Below are 13,418 nucleotides of genomic sequence, written 5' to 3'. Positions count from 1 at the left end.
ATCACACTATCCCATAAATACTAATTTCTGGGCCCTCTTTGGACTGTAAGCCTGAGGCCATTAGCACCAGCCGTTGGATCCTCATCCCAAAAACCAGAGGGTGGGTTCCACACACACATATCATCCCGTGTCGCTCGAAAACAGCTTCGAACATAAAAATCATAATGATGGCACATCCTAACATCATGATCCCGCGCAACTCCAGATCACGCCCAAGAGAAATTGTTCTATCTAGACAAGACAATTTCGCTTTCAATTAGAAAAAAATAATAAAATAAATTTCCAAATGGAGGCTCTCCAAGGAAGGAACACGAGCCCACTACACCACGCTACACACCCCTGCAAAGTGCAAACCTTAGCTATTTTTATTTAAATAAAGAAATTCAATGCAACAGGCGTGCTGGTAGTTGCTGAGTGACCTAACTAAGGTTTCCAGTTTCCACGACGGTTAGGGTTTTATATGGCGGCGGCGACGACGACGAATCCACAGTTACTACAGGCGCGTCCGTACGAGGACCACCGAACGCGAGCTTCGATACAGATCGACGACGACGACGGAGAGTATGAAGACGCTGATGGTATGGATGGCATGAAAGAGGCAGCAACAGTAGCGCAAGTGAATTCAGGGGTGAGTGTGGCAGAGCACCACCGTGGAGTACGAATAGAAGTTGGTGGTGGTGTTGTTACGACTTCGAGGACTAGTGAGCTCACTCTCTCTTTTGAAGGAGAAGTTTACGTTTTCCCTGCTGTTACCCCTGAAAAGGTCTCTCCTTGTTTTGTTCTCAATTATTTTAACTTAAAAAATGGGAATTTTGTATGCATATGATGTTTATGTGCGTATTTGTTAATTTGTTATACGGAATCCTATATATATATGTGCGCGCGCGCGCGTCCTTTTGAATTTTGTGTAAAAATTCATGTTCTCTTTTCAACTTCATATACTTTGGAAATTAGCTTCGTACTTTGATGCTTTCAATTTTGAGCAACACCATATTTGTGCATTAATACGCGAATGTAGATGCTTTCAGTTCTTAGGGAAACTACTGCATGTGCTATGTATATTGTTTATGTGGTTTTTTTTGGGAACTGCGGAAGCAACAATTGCATCTTCGGCTATTGCATTGGATACATGTTTGCTTGTTACATCTACTTATTTGGAAAAATGTAATTAAATGCAGTTATTTGTTTTTGTTCCTTTCTTCTTTCCCATCTGTTTTCCACAATCGCTCTGTAGTTGTCTGTCTGGATATGCTTACTTTAAAATAATGAAATTATTGGTTTTGATTGTCAGGTGCAAGCAGTGCTCTTGCTTCTGGGAGGAAGAGATATGCCCACTGCAGTACCTACTATTGAAGTGCCATATGATCAAAATAATAGGGTAATACTGAGTTTTTGGGTTATCAAGAGCAATGCCATTGCTTCCTGAGCTTACATTTCATGCATTCTCTAGGGAGTGGTCGACAACCCCAAGTGCTCAAGTCTTTCACGAAGAATAGCCTCACTTGTTAGATTCCGTGAAAAACGAAAGGAGAGATGTTTTGACAAGAAAATAAGATACACTGTGCGAAAAGAGGTTGCACAGAGGTACTGCCAACTAAATCTAACTTCAAATTTGGCCCCTTTTAAAAATGTTTTTCATGCTGCTTGATTATGTTATGTATCTGGAAAATAATGAACTAGATTACTACGATCAGCGATTTTTCTTTCTAACAAAACAAGATGGTTTTCTTCTTTTATTTCCTTTTTACATATTTGCTTGGGTGATAGCTACAGAGAGTTAAAACCTTTTTTCGTTCAATGGTTGGAGACAGCTGAATGTGCTGCGGTTATTGCTGGTTTTTTTTCCTTTAAAAATTCTCCTAATTGTGCTCATCTATGTTTGGTGGTTATTGGAACTAGGCAGAGCATTCAGTATGTATTGGGGATGCTTGTCACAGAAAGAGAAGTACTTTTATGTGAGGGTGGAGATAATTAGTGAAGCTACATAATTAAACCTTTTCACAGGCATCCTTTAAGATTGTTTGGTAATATCATTGAAAGTATTTTGGTATTAACAGTGTGTCACTCTCCTCTTTGTTGTCCTGCCAGAATGCACCGCAAGAATGGGCAATTTGTATCCTTAAAAGAAAGCCCAGGTGGTTCAAGTTGGGACTCCAGTCAGAGTTGCCTTCAAGATGGCATACCTCGTCCAGAAACTGTGTGAGTTAGTTAAAGTCATAATCTGGATCTGACAGTTCCACTATTTAAAAATATTTATGACAATGATGTGCTATTGCAATGTGTTTTAGTGTCAGGAGATGTCAGCACTGTGGTGTTGGTGAAAATAATACTCCTGCAATGCGTCGTGGACCAGCTGGACCCAGGACATTGTGTAATGCATGTGGACTTATGTGGGCAAATAAGGTTTTTTTTTTGTGTTTTTTTTGTTTTTGCTTTAAAATGCATGTTAACTGCAGCTGTTGGAGTCATAGAGATGGCTTTGCTTGCATATGGAGTTATAGAGTTAAACAGTCAATTATCAATCATATGAGTTGTATCTGTTTACAAGTGTTTCTAAATGGAAAAAAAATAAACTCTTTGTTTCTGTTGTCTTCAAATTTTATTCAGAAAGGTTAGTTTGTGCTCTGTTCTTGCCCATTCTTTAACATGTTCAGCTATGCAAATCTGTCCAGTGCGCTGGTGAAAGTCCTATAGACAGATAATATCATTTCACATGCTTGATATAAACACTTGTTCATTTATATGCCCTTTTTGATATGAAAAAAGAAGAAGAAAACATGAAAAGATGCTTTTGTTTAGTCATTGGATACATTTTTTGCAACAACTTTGATATCTGTATTAACTGTTTGACTCGCTAATTCTCATGCTGCATTTTAGGAACAATTCACATTTCATTTCTCATAATGGTCCAGGGATAACACTTGATGAGTAATCTTATTATCCAATCTTCTGTTGCACTTGATTACATAGCTAATGAAAAATTAAACAACAAAAATGTGGTTTTTTTTCTTGGTTTATTGGGAGGCTGAAGAAGGCTTGGAGTACAATGCCCTCTGAACATTTTAGTCCCTAAATCCACATCCCATCCCACCAAGGATTTGAACATTTGAAGTCTCTGTTGTGGCCAGGACAAAATGTGATAAATTTATGTGCAAGCATAGAATTAAGTTGTGCAAAACCAACAAACCATGTGAATGTTCAAAATTAAACATGCTAGGTAGGCAATGGTCTTATAGTTTTCTTTCCTTTTCTGTTTTTTTTTTGTTTTTTTCAATCCTGTAGGGTTGTGAATAGAAGTGCACCTATTTTGGACATTGGATGTTACAAGCTGTTTGTTAGGCGGTAGTTTCCAGATGTGCTTAAGATTGAGCTTCTCTGTGGTTTCTAATGTTATTAATCATTTTGGATTTCTACTTGAAGTGACTTCTACATTTCCATTGTTGAATATACAGGGATCATTGAGGGATCTCAGTAAAGGAGGGAGGAATCTTCCAATGGGCCAAATTGAACCTGTATGTACGATGAGTAATAGCTGTTTTTTTTATTTTTTATTTTTATGAACTGCTGCTTTAAAAATGTGCTGTTCTCTTACAAGCTTGGATTTGAGCTTTGCCAATGATGAGTTCCTATTTTATCCTGCAACTGCTTTATCCTTTATTACATATACATGTGATAGTTCTATGCGATGACTTTGATTTTCGCTCTTATCTATTGATTTCTGAATCCAGCACTGAAATTTTACACTGTAGTCTCATTCTAATTTGAACATTTATAGTGGTGGTAATAGCATTGACACTTTTACTATCATTGGTTTGACTGGTTTAACCTTTGATGTTGATGAGATTTGCAGGGAACACCAATTGATGTCAAGCCTTCCATTATGGAAGGGGAATTCTCTGGTAACCAGGATGAGCATGTACTGTCTCATCTTACTGTTGCTATTATGTCGTATGTCGTTGATAACTGGACTGCATGTTTCATCTTTCTAAGTTGATCTATGGGGCATGCAGGGAACTGCTAAAAATCTTCCCAACGCAGTTAATGAAGGATTCAACAATCATTCTATCAATCCAGATGAAGTATGCTTCCAATCCCAGCCTTAACATGCAAGTAAATGAATTTGTTGGTTGTTCAGAATCATTTATTGCTTGATTTTGGAGCAAAACTATATAGTTCCTGCCTTTTCTAGCTTCAGTAATTTTGCAAGGGATGGAAGCAGTTTGCTTTTTTATTGTGGCAATGATTTCTTTTCTACTCGGTGTTGTTTTCTGTGTGTGCGCCTTATGTTTCTGGATTTTTATCAAAAGCTGTATCAGAATGTCTTGTGTTTATGTCATCACTCTGTGCAGGTTTTGCAAGAAGCTGATCAAGATCTTACAAATTCTTTGCCAATGGGAGCTGTCCATTCTTCTGGAGATGATGATGAGCAGGTATAATACCTATATGAAAATCAATTGATAGCACATTACATGATTGCCAAGTGCTGATGTCCTCTGTGGTATGTGCCTTGACTTCCTTGTTGGTGTGTACTAACAGTGCATTTTCTATCTGTTAGTCTTTTGGGCAAGCCTCTTACTCTTGAGAAAGAGTTCTTGTCAGATGTGCAAGGGGAAATTTGGAAGTCAAGATACAGGAAGCCAGGGATGGCAGTAGCATTTATGTGCAATTGCACATAGTTAAAAGAGTTGTTTCTTGAACAGAACACAAAACAAAGTTCATGGAGTGCACTAGTATGTTCATGTGCTATTTAAGCAACTAAGAGTTATCTTCAAAATGTCAAATCTAATGAAGTTTTTTTTTGAAGAAAAAACATTACATCACAATATGACCAATTTCTTTGCCTTGTTTATTATAAGGCATAGGTATATTTTTTGGATAAATTATGATAAGGTATTATCCACTTAATCAATGATTTCAGATGACATGTTAGGAAATAAGAGGCTTTCATGACAAAGTTTTGGGATTTGCAGGAACCACTGGTTGAGCTCGCTAATCCTTCAGATACAGAACTTGACATTCCTGCTAATTTTGAGTAGAAGGTGACGGTTTGCTTCTGTCCATTAATGTTGGAGAGACTTGGATAGGAGATGGGTGCTATCATTTTGATCCCGCTTACCGCAATGCTACATGGACGGAAAGTTACTTATCTCTCTCTTGAAGGGTGTAATTAGCAAATTGTGAATTGTAACTATAAACAGGCATGTCATTGGTTCGCAACTGCAGCTTTGATTTCATGACAGGAGATGTGATTACTACTGTCTATATGGGGCACGCTTCTTGTGGATATTAGTTCTGGATCCTTTAGGACACACCCGAGTGCGTTTAATACTACTGTCTATATGTGATTTAGGCTGTTATAAATTTGCAATGTACTTGTTAATCATTCTTAACACTGGTCCAAATTGCTAAAATAAGTATGTTTCTGGTATTCTGATATTTCAATACATGGGTTTGCCCAAGCGACAAGGGTGGTGGAAATACTAAGGTTTTTTTTTGTCTTTTTGTCTTGGGCACTCGACGTTTTGTGAACAGCGAAGGTAAATTTGGCTTGGACCATGAGTTGTGTCTGCATCCAGAGTAGAACTTTCCGACTGTGTTGTGTAATGGAATTGTTTTCTTGAAGCAAAATCGACCTGAAGTGTACAGAGACTGGTGATGAGTAACAAGATACGTTATTGTTTAATCATTACCGAGCTTCGATGCAATCAAAAGATGATTGCGAAATGCTATTTTCATTGATTTTCTAGCCTGGAGCCTTCATGTAAATTTCATGCAATGCCACCCCAGTCAAGCTCTGAAATAAAGATGACTGACAGCTCATCACTTGCTTAATACCTCAGTCAAGATGCATGGAAAGTTTCTCAGGTGCCCTGCCCTCCCTTGCTTATATATCACAGTACACATACAAAAGAGATGACCGGTCAATCATGTACCTCTTTAATGTTTATATCACTGTCATTATAGAGGTAAAGCTCCTCCTCGTATCTCAGTTACCATGAGAAACGAGCAAGCTTCATGCTAGATAGCTTTGGATAGAATCAAGCTGCAGCCTTACAAAATAGATGGGTTATTGACTCATGAGATTAGAGACGGTAAAGTTATCCCAGTGCAGATTCATGACCTGCACTCCCGTGACAGACTTCAACATGCTTCTTAACTCGTGAGAACAGTCCCCTCCAAGTCCCTGTAAGCTCAACACACTGAAGAAGAAGCTTCATGTCTTTACAAATTACAACTGATATAGAGCCTACACATACTACTAACAGCAATCTGAATCAGAAATTAACTGACAAGTCCTAGCATATGCCACAAAGTCGGTTCCTAATCTACAGTGTAAAAGAAACAATCATCAAAACTACTGTTTCGAGCAAGTAGAGCCAACCACAAACAGATGGGGAAAGATGAAAAGACAAGGAAAGGAATGAAAAAAGCAGGACATAATAGGAAAACTGGCAAATCGAATGCAACTCATAATTTCAAATAGAAGACAGTGTGTTGAGACAGGATTCCTAAAAGGAAACCAAAGAAAAAATGTAAATAAAATAAAAAAAAAATCTTCACTTGGGGAGCCATGCAAAGAGGAGATTGGTCAACACATCCAGCACAACCTGAAACTGGCGGGGTGTCATTGTTGCCATTATGTTCTGAGAATTGAACGTAAGCTCTTACAGAGGCTTGACCTGTAGTAAAATAAATGGGAGGTAAGCAAGCATATTGTTCAAAACACAGAATTCAACTTGTTAAAACAATCAGCATTTAAAAGATTAACTTCAGAGGATTCCAAAGGGATGTAGATAAAATAAGCAATAGTGCACACAACCAAAGCATTGTGTACTGATAAGCGAGGCGATCTAGATAAACTATCCTATAGCATAAAATTCTTGTTTTACCTTCAAGTCTGGAGTACCACCTTTGTGTCTTGTGTACCGAGAGTACATATCGCAAGGCATAAACACTCTTTCAAGTAGAGCACCAGTGCGCTTTACTCTTGGAGAGCTTCTAAGAATTTTTAGAAGCCACTGCAGTCCAGCCCCTGGATCAACATCAGTTGGTGCAACATGAGCCTGTACATGCTCCAACATTACAGAGAACTCCATGCACTTCCATGTCAATTCTATAAAGAAAGTCATCACTCTTCCACAAATCACTCATCCAACAGCATCAGTTCCTCCACAAAATCCTCATCCACCAGAATCAAATCTTTACATTTAATTTGAATGTTTAAATTATGAACAGCTTTTAGTTACAGAATAGCAAAACCTCAAGCTTAATAAGCTCTTCAATCTTGTATTTATACATGCACGATGTAAATGAAAAAGTGTGTGAAGTTATCTCATTAATCTGCTTATTTTTCTTTTTATGGTATCAGAGTCCTCTTTTCTCCAACGAGTTCTCCTTTGATTTTTTTTTTCCTCTCTTCTTCGCTTCTGCAATGGCCTCCTTAGCCTCTCCCCCTGTTGCTATTAATGTCACACAGCAGATTACCACCCGACTCACACCAACCAATTATCCCTCTTGGCATGCACAGTTTGAGTCCCTCCTTCTCGGCTACAACCTATATGGTTATATTGATGGTACACTCACATGTCCCCTGTCCACAAATCCTGATGCAGCACCTACTGCTGCCTCTACTCATTGGTTTCGACAGGACAAATTAATTTTGAATGTTTTTTTTACTTCGGTGTCTGATTCTGTGATACCTTTCATAGCAGCTTCCAAAACATCCTCTCAAGCCTGGAACAAATTGACCAAGCTTTATGCCAGTCGTTCTAGAACACGAGTCATGCAACTCAAAGAGGATCTCACTCTCATTCAGCATGGAACATGCACTGTCACAAAATTTCTTTATTATATCAAGTCTATTGCCAATGAGCTTGCACTCATTGATGCTCCTCTCTCTGCTGATGATTTTACTCTCTATGTTCTCAATGGCTTAGGTCCTAAATATAGAGAAATGGTAGCTCTTATTCATACACGCGAATCTTCTTTTTCATTTGAAGAACTTCATGATCTTCTTATTAGTCATGAGTCTTACCTCAAACGCCTGGACATTACTTCTTCTCCCCTGGTCATTACAACCCAAAATCACTCACTCAAGTTCTTACTCTTCCCTTTCCTAAATGCATCTTCCAAGTTCAAGACACCCCTTGTGTTCCCACCATAAATCAAAACTTGATTTCAGTCCATCATTTTACCAAACACAACAATGTGTTTCTTGAATTTCATCCTTCTTGTTTTTTTGTCAAGGATCAACAGATGAGAGAGATTCTTCTTTAAGAACCATGTGAGAATGGTGTTTATCCTCCACCTCATCCTCATGCCTCCACTCCCATTACAATGGTTCATGAACGCACATCTATAAATGGCTGGCATCAGCACCTAGGCCACCCTTCCTCAAAAGTTGTAGACAGAATGATCTCCTCATTCTCCTTCCAGTTTCCAGCAATTCCTCTATATCTCATTTTTGTGATTCCTGTTCTATCAATAAATCTCATTGCCTGCCTTTTCATAAACATGGCCTCACTAGCTCTGCTCCTTTTTATGTAATATATACCGATGTTTAGGGACCATCACCACAAATCAGCATTCAAGGTCATAAATATTACGTGATCTTCATTGATCACTTCACAAAATATGTCTAGTTTTTTTCCACTTCGTAACAAATTTGATGTTAAAGTCATTTTTCCTCAATTTCATAAAATGATACAAAATCAATTTAATGCTAATATCAAAAGTCTTTACTTTGATAATGGTGGATAATTTGTTGCTCTACAACCATTTCTTACTCTTCACGGCATAAGCCATTACACCACAGCCCTACACACTCAACAAAATGGCGTTTCAAAGCATCGTCATAGACACATAGTAGAAACAGGCACTACACTTCTCAATCACGCTAATCTTCCTTTCTATTTATGGCCTTATGTTTTTGCCACATCAACCTATCTAATCAATCGATTGCCCTCTCCTATTCTTCATCACAAATCTCCCTTTCAAACCTTGTTCACAACAGCTCCCAATTATCTCAAACTCAAAACATTTGGTTGCTTGTGTTTTCCTTGGTTGAAACCTTACCACACACATAAACTCCAGCCAAAGTCTATTCCTTGTCTGTTTCTTAGTTATTCCACTACATAGAGTGCCTATCTTTGCTTCCACTTATCTACTCAACGCTTATATGTCTCACGACATGTTACGTTTGATGAAAACACCTATCCTCTAAAGAACATCATCAACTAGTCCACTTCTAAGTCTTCCTTATTGCTCCTACTCTATCTGCACCACTACTGCAAATTGTCACCCCAGCCAACCAAGCTCTCTTCGCACTGCACCAATCTCTATTATCCATCAAGAAGAGCTCTCTCTCCCTGCATCCAATTCGAACAACGCTTTGTTTTTTGCTTCTCCAAGTGACTAAATTTCCACCCACAAACACTCAATTGCGTGAAGTTGATCTTCCGTCGGTGATACTTCTTGCCTATTCTGTGTCAGTGTAGACTTCTATCTGAAGCTGTCCTTTGTTAGCAAATAACAGCCCCCTTCCCATTGCTCCCTTTAGATAACCTTAGAATCCTCACCACTGCCTCAAGATGTTCACGGCTTGGTGAGTGCATAAATTGACTCACCAAGCTGACTGCAAGAGAGATGTCAGGCCTGGTATGTGCAAGATAAATCAGCTTACCTTTAAGGCGTTGATACTGCTTCGTATTCACCTATGCAACCAAATTTAAATTAAGCTCTATAGGGGTGTCTGCTGATTTACAGTACATCAGCCTTGTTTCTTCTAACAAATCCAAAATGTACTTCCTTTGAGAGACAAATATCCCTCTCTCGATCCTTGCAGATTCCATTCCCAAAAAATACCTTAGTTCACCCAGGTCTTTGAGTTCAAATTCTTTTACCAATGCCTCTTTCAATCTTGGTTGTACCATCTTCTATCATGATGATGTCATCAACATACATAATTAAGATAACTTTCTTTCCTTCCTTAGAGTGCTTAAAAAATAGTGCGTTGGGTCTCCATTACTCTGTGCTGTATCCAAATCCTAAAATAGTGTGTTAGGTCTCCATTACTCTATGTTGTATCCAAATCCCTTCACAACCCTACCAAACCTCTCAAACCATGCTCTTAGAGATTGTTTTAGTCCATAGAGAGCTTTCACTAGTCTGCACACCTTTCCATTTCCAAGTTCCTTCTCAAAACTAGGTGGCAGGTCCATGAATACTTCTTCCTCAAGGCTGCCATTTAGAAACGCATTTTTTATGTCTAGTGTGTTTGGTATTGTGGTTGCTGTTGTGGTTGTGGTTTGAAAAGTACTTTTAGCTGTTTTATAAAAAGTACTTTTAGTTGAGGTTGGTTTGAAAAAATATATGTTTGGTTAAAACTGTGGTTGAAATTGAGGTTGAACAAAAAGTAGTTTAATGTGTTTGGTTAAAAAAATGCTTTTCAAATTGAGGTTATAAAATAATTAAAAAATATTTTTTAATTTAAATATTGTAGATTTAACTACTATTATTACATCATAGAATAAATAATATTGATATCAAATATTTTTTTATTATTCCATTAAACTAAATGCAATGTCATCACATACAAAATCTATTCAACAATGACTATATTTTTCATGGTTTCTTAAGCATGCAATAACAAAAACTGAATTTTTTGTTACGTCATCAAGCGATATCCTTCTAATTTTTTGAATAAAACAAAATTAAAATAAAAATAAAAACTAAATTTTTTTTAACTAGGTCGGACTCGACAAGAACATAATTGGAATTGCGATCAAATTTCACAAATGCTACGTCATCATGCGATATCCTTCTAATTTATGTAGTGTTATAAATAATATTAAATACTAGTTTTTCGAGTAAAACTCAAATTTTTTAAGAAAAAATTTACAATTTCATTACGTACAAAAATCATTCGACAAGAATTATAGTTTTCATGATTTTTTGAGTGTGCAATAAAATTAGGTAAAATATTATCAGGAATAAAATTGAGATTACAATACAAGTAAATTTAATTCACCGTAAACTATTTTTTTAACAAACAAAAAAAAATATTGTTCACGTTCACGTGAATAACACGAGTGAAATCAATTAATTACACTAGTTTTTTAGAAGAAAAAAAAAAGAAAAAAAAAACTTTCATGTGAACAGTGCGAGTGAATTAATTCACTGGCACTGTTTTTTGAAATAAAAAAAAAAACTACTATTCACGTTAGTGAACAGTACTACAGTGGAGCCATGCTCCATTGTTGGTGCTGATGTCTAGACGAGAAGCAACATTTTGCTGCTTCTCAAAAACCTGTGGCACACCACAATTATAAGTGGGTCCCATGAAAAAAAAAACTATTGTTTTAATTTTACCAAACGTTAAAAGTTGTGGCTGCGGGTGAACCTCACCCGTAGCCACAATAACAAACACCCACATAGAGGTCAACTGTAATTTGCAGCCATGGAGAGCAGTATCCTAATTGAGTTTATTTTGGCCTCAGGTGCGAAGGTTTCTTGATAGTCAAGGCCATGTGTTTGGATAAATCCTTCAGAAACCATCCTAGCTTTGTGCCTCTCTATTGACCTATCCACTCTGTATTTAACAGTAAACACCCATTTGCACCCAACAGTCTTTTTTCCCCTGGGCAAGTCAACAATTCTCCAAGTTTGGTTTTTATTTAGAGCCAGCATCTCCTCAATAACAGCCTGTTTCCAGTGATGATTTCCTAGGGCCTCTTGTATGTTCCTAGGGATATTGACATGTGTGAGACTCGATATGAAGGCCTTGTATGTGTTTGACAATCTATGGTATGACAAGAATTTGGCTATTGGGTGAGATGTGCAAGTCCTGACACCTTTTCTAATAGCTATGAGAATGTCTAAATCAGTTTGAGCTAGTTCGGGGCTGGCAAGTTTAGGAATAGATGTAGTGGGAAGAGAGAGATTGATATCAGAAGTTTTGCCTAGACCTGTGGAGTTGAGATTGGTCTGATGCGTGATGTGGATGAACTCTGCCATGAAGAGGTTTCTTCCGTCTGAAAACCTGCAATTCTGCGGCAAGATATTTACCCAGATTTGGGTCCTTATCTTGTAATGTTTCCCCCCCCCCTGTATCAATATCAGGATGATGTGGTAGTAAACTAGAATTAAGTTGTTCAAAATCTAGTGTTGTTTCTTTTTAGAAAAACTCTGTTTGAAGCAATCTCTCGTGGTTATTTATTCCCCTATTTGACTCCAAATCAAATTAAACTCTTTGACTGGTTTCCTTATTTAAGTTGGAGTCAACCCTTTGAGAATCCTTATGAGAATTAATTTCCTTAACTAAAAACAGAATCTTTCCTATTCTGTGTACTCAAGGATTCATTAGGAAAGTAGGTATTGGGTAATACCACAGAACTATCTCAAAAAATCCTACCATCTTCTCTTTGACCCTCCCCCTGAAGATGTTTTTCAAAAAACAGTTTATTTCAAAAAAAAAAAAAAAAAAAAAAGACAACATCCATACCAACAAGAAACTTTCTATCATTGGGATTGAAGCATTTGTACCCCTTTTAGTTAGGAACATACCCCACAAAGACACATTTTTTAGCCCTTGCATCCAACTCGGACCGAGAAAACACTGTGGTGAACAAACACAACGCAACTGAAAACCTTTAAAGGCAGATTTGCACTTAACCGATTAGTATGAAACCATTTTCAAAAACAGTTCATGGGAGTGTCCTAGTCTAAAATGCCACATCATAATCTGAGTTCTTACAAGAAGAGAACTAACACTACAAGCTAATTCTAGAACAGAGTTGTTGCTACTTAGATTGTCCACAAAATAGTAGAGTCCATCTTGCATCCTAGCACTACCAAATGTTCTCCCCAAGCCAAGGTCCTGAAACTCACATTTATTAGTATAAAACACAAAAAAACAGTTAGAATCATTGGACAGTTTAATCACAGACAGTAAGTTGCAGGAGAGTTTAGGGACATGTAGAATTGATTTTAAAGTGATATGGTCCGAAATTTTAATGGACCCTTTGTCGGCAATGAAAGATAAGATTACATCTAAAATTTTTACCTTTTGATTGTCGGCACAAGGAGTATTAGCTGTGGAATAAGGAGGATGTGCTGGTCATGTGATCCAAAGCACCGAAATCAATGATTCACGGTGCAAGAGTAGAGGAACTTAAGAAACCAAAAGGAAAATTGCCTGTGTGGGCAATCAGGCTGCTAGAAGTTGATGTGTGGGACCCGAATCTTGGTGGAATTAATTTCAGCAGTTGTTCAATTTTTCCCTTGTTGAGAAGGGTCTGTTCTGCGGAGTGAGCAGTGGGTACAGATGTTGATAATTGTTTCCTCAGGTTTTCCAGTCAGCAGACTTGCCATGGAGCTTCCAACAGGTTTCCCTAGTGTGTCGTGGTCTGTTACAGTAA

The 13,418-nt window shown here is 37.6% G+C and overlaps 1 protein-coding gene and 1 pseudogene across 6 annotated transcripts; one reads left to right on the top strand and one right to left on the bottom strand.

Annotated features, from left to right (window-relative positions):
- Positions 1-247: 247 nt before the first annotated feature.
- LOC118030024 (GATA transcription factor 24) lies at positions 248-5,390 on the top strand. Of its 6 annotated transcripts, none has more exons than XR_012169971.1 (12): positions 248-763; positions 1,292-1,378; positions 1,451-1,584; positions 2,089-2,199; positions 2,289-2,403; positions 3,453-3,512; positions 3,851-3,916; positions 4,011-4,079; positions 4,350-4,430; positions 4,556-4,730; positions 4,857-4,890; positions 4,971-5,390. XR_012169971.1 is itself a non-coding variant. In XM_035034059.2 (10 exons), exons 1-10 carry the CDS (start codon positions 461-463, stop codon positions 5,034-5,036), a joined length of 1,092 nt encoding a protein of 363 aa, XP_034889950.1. In that variant the 5' UTR covers positions 249-460; the 3' UTR covers positions 5,037-5,390. The 6 variants fall into 6 exon arrangements, 1 of the variants encoding a protein (XP_034889950.1); XR_012169973.1 differs by having other exon boundaries at positions 249-763; positions 4,011-4,106; XR_012169972.1 differs by having other exon boundaries at positions 249-763; positions 4,011-4,110.
- A 1,167-nt stretch (positions 5,391-6,557) lies between these two features.
- Positions 6,558-13,418, bottom strand: part of LOC118030000 (protein SABRE-like) — a 38,072-nt pseudogene continuing 31,211 nt past the window's right edge.

Source organism: Populus alba, chromosome 5 (assembly GCF_005239225.2).
Source record: "Populus alba chromosome 5, ASM523922v2, whole genome shotgun sequence".
Taxonomy (NCBI): Eukaryota; Viridiplantae; Streptophyta; class Magnoliopsida; order Malpighiales; family Salicaceae; genus Populus; species Populus alba.
This window is presented reverse-complemented; position numbering and strand designations above follow the sequence as displayed.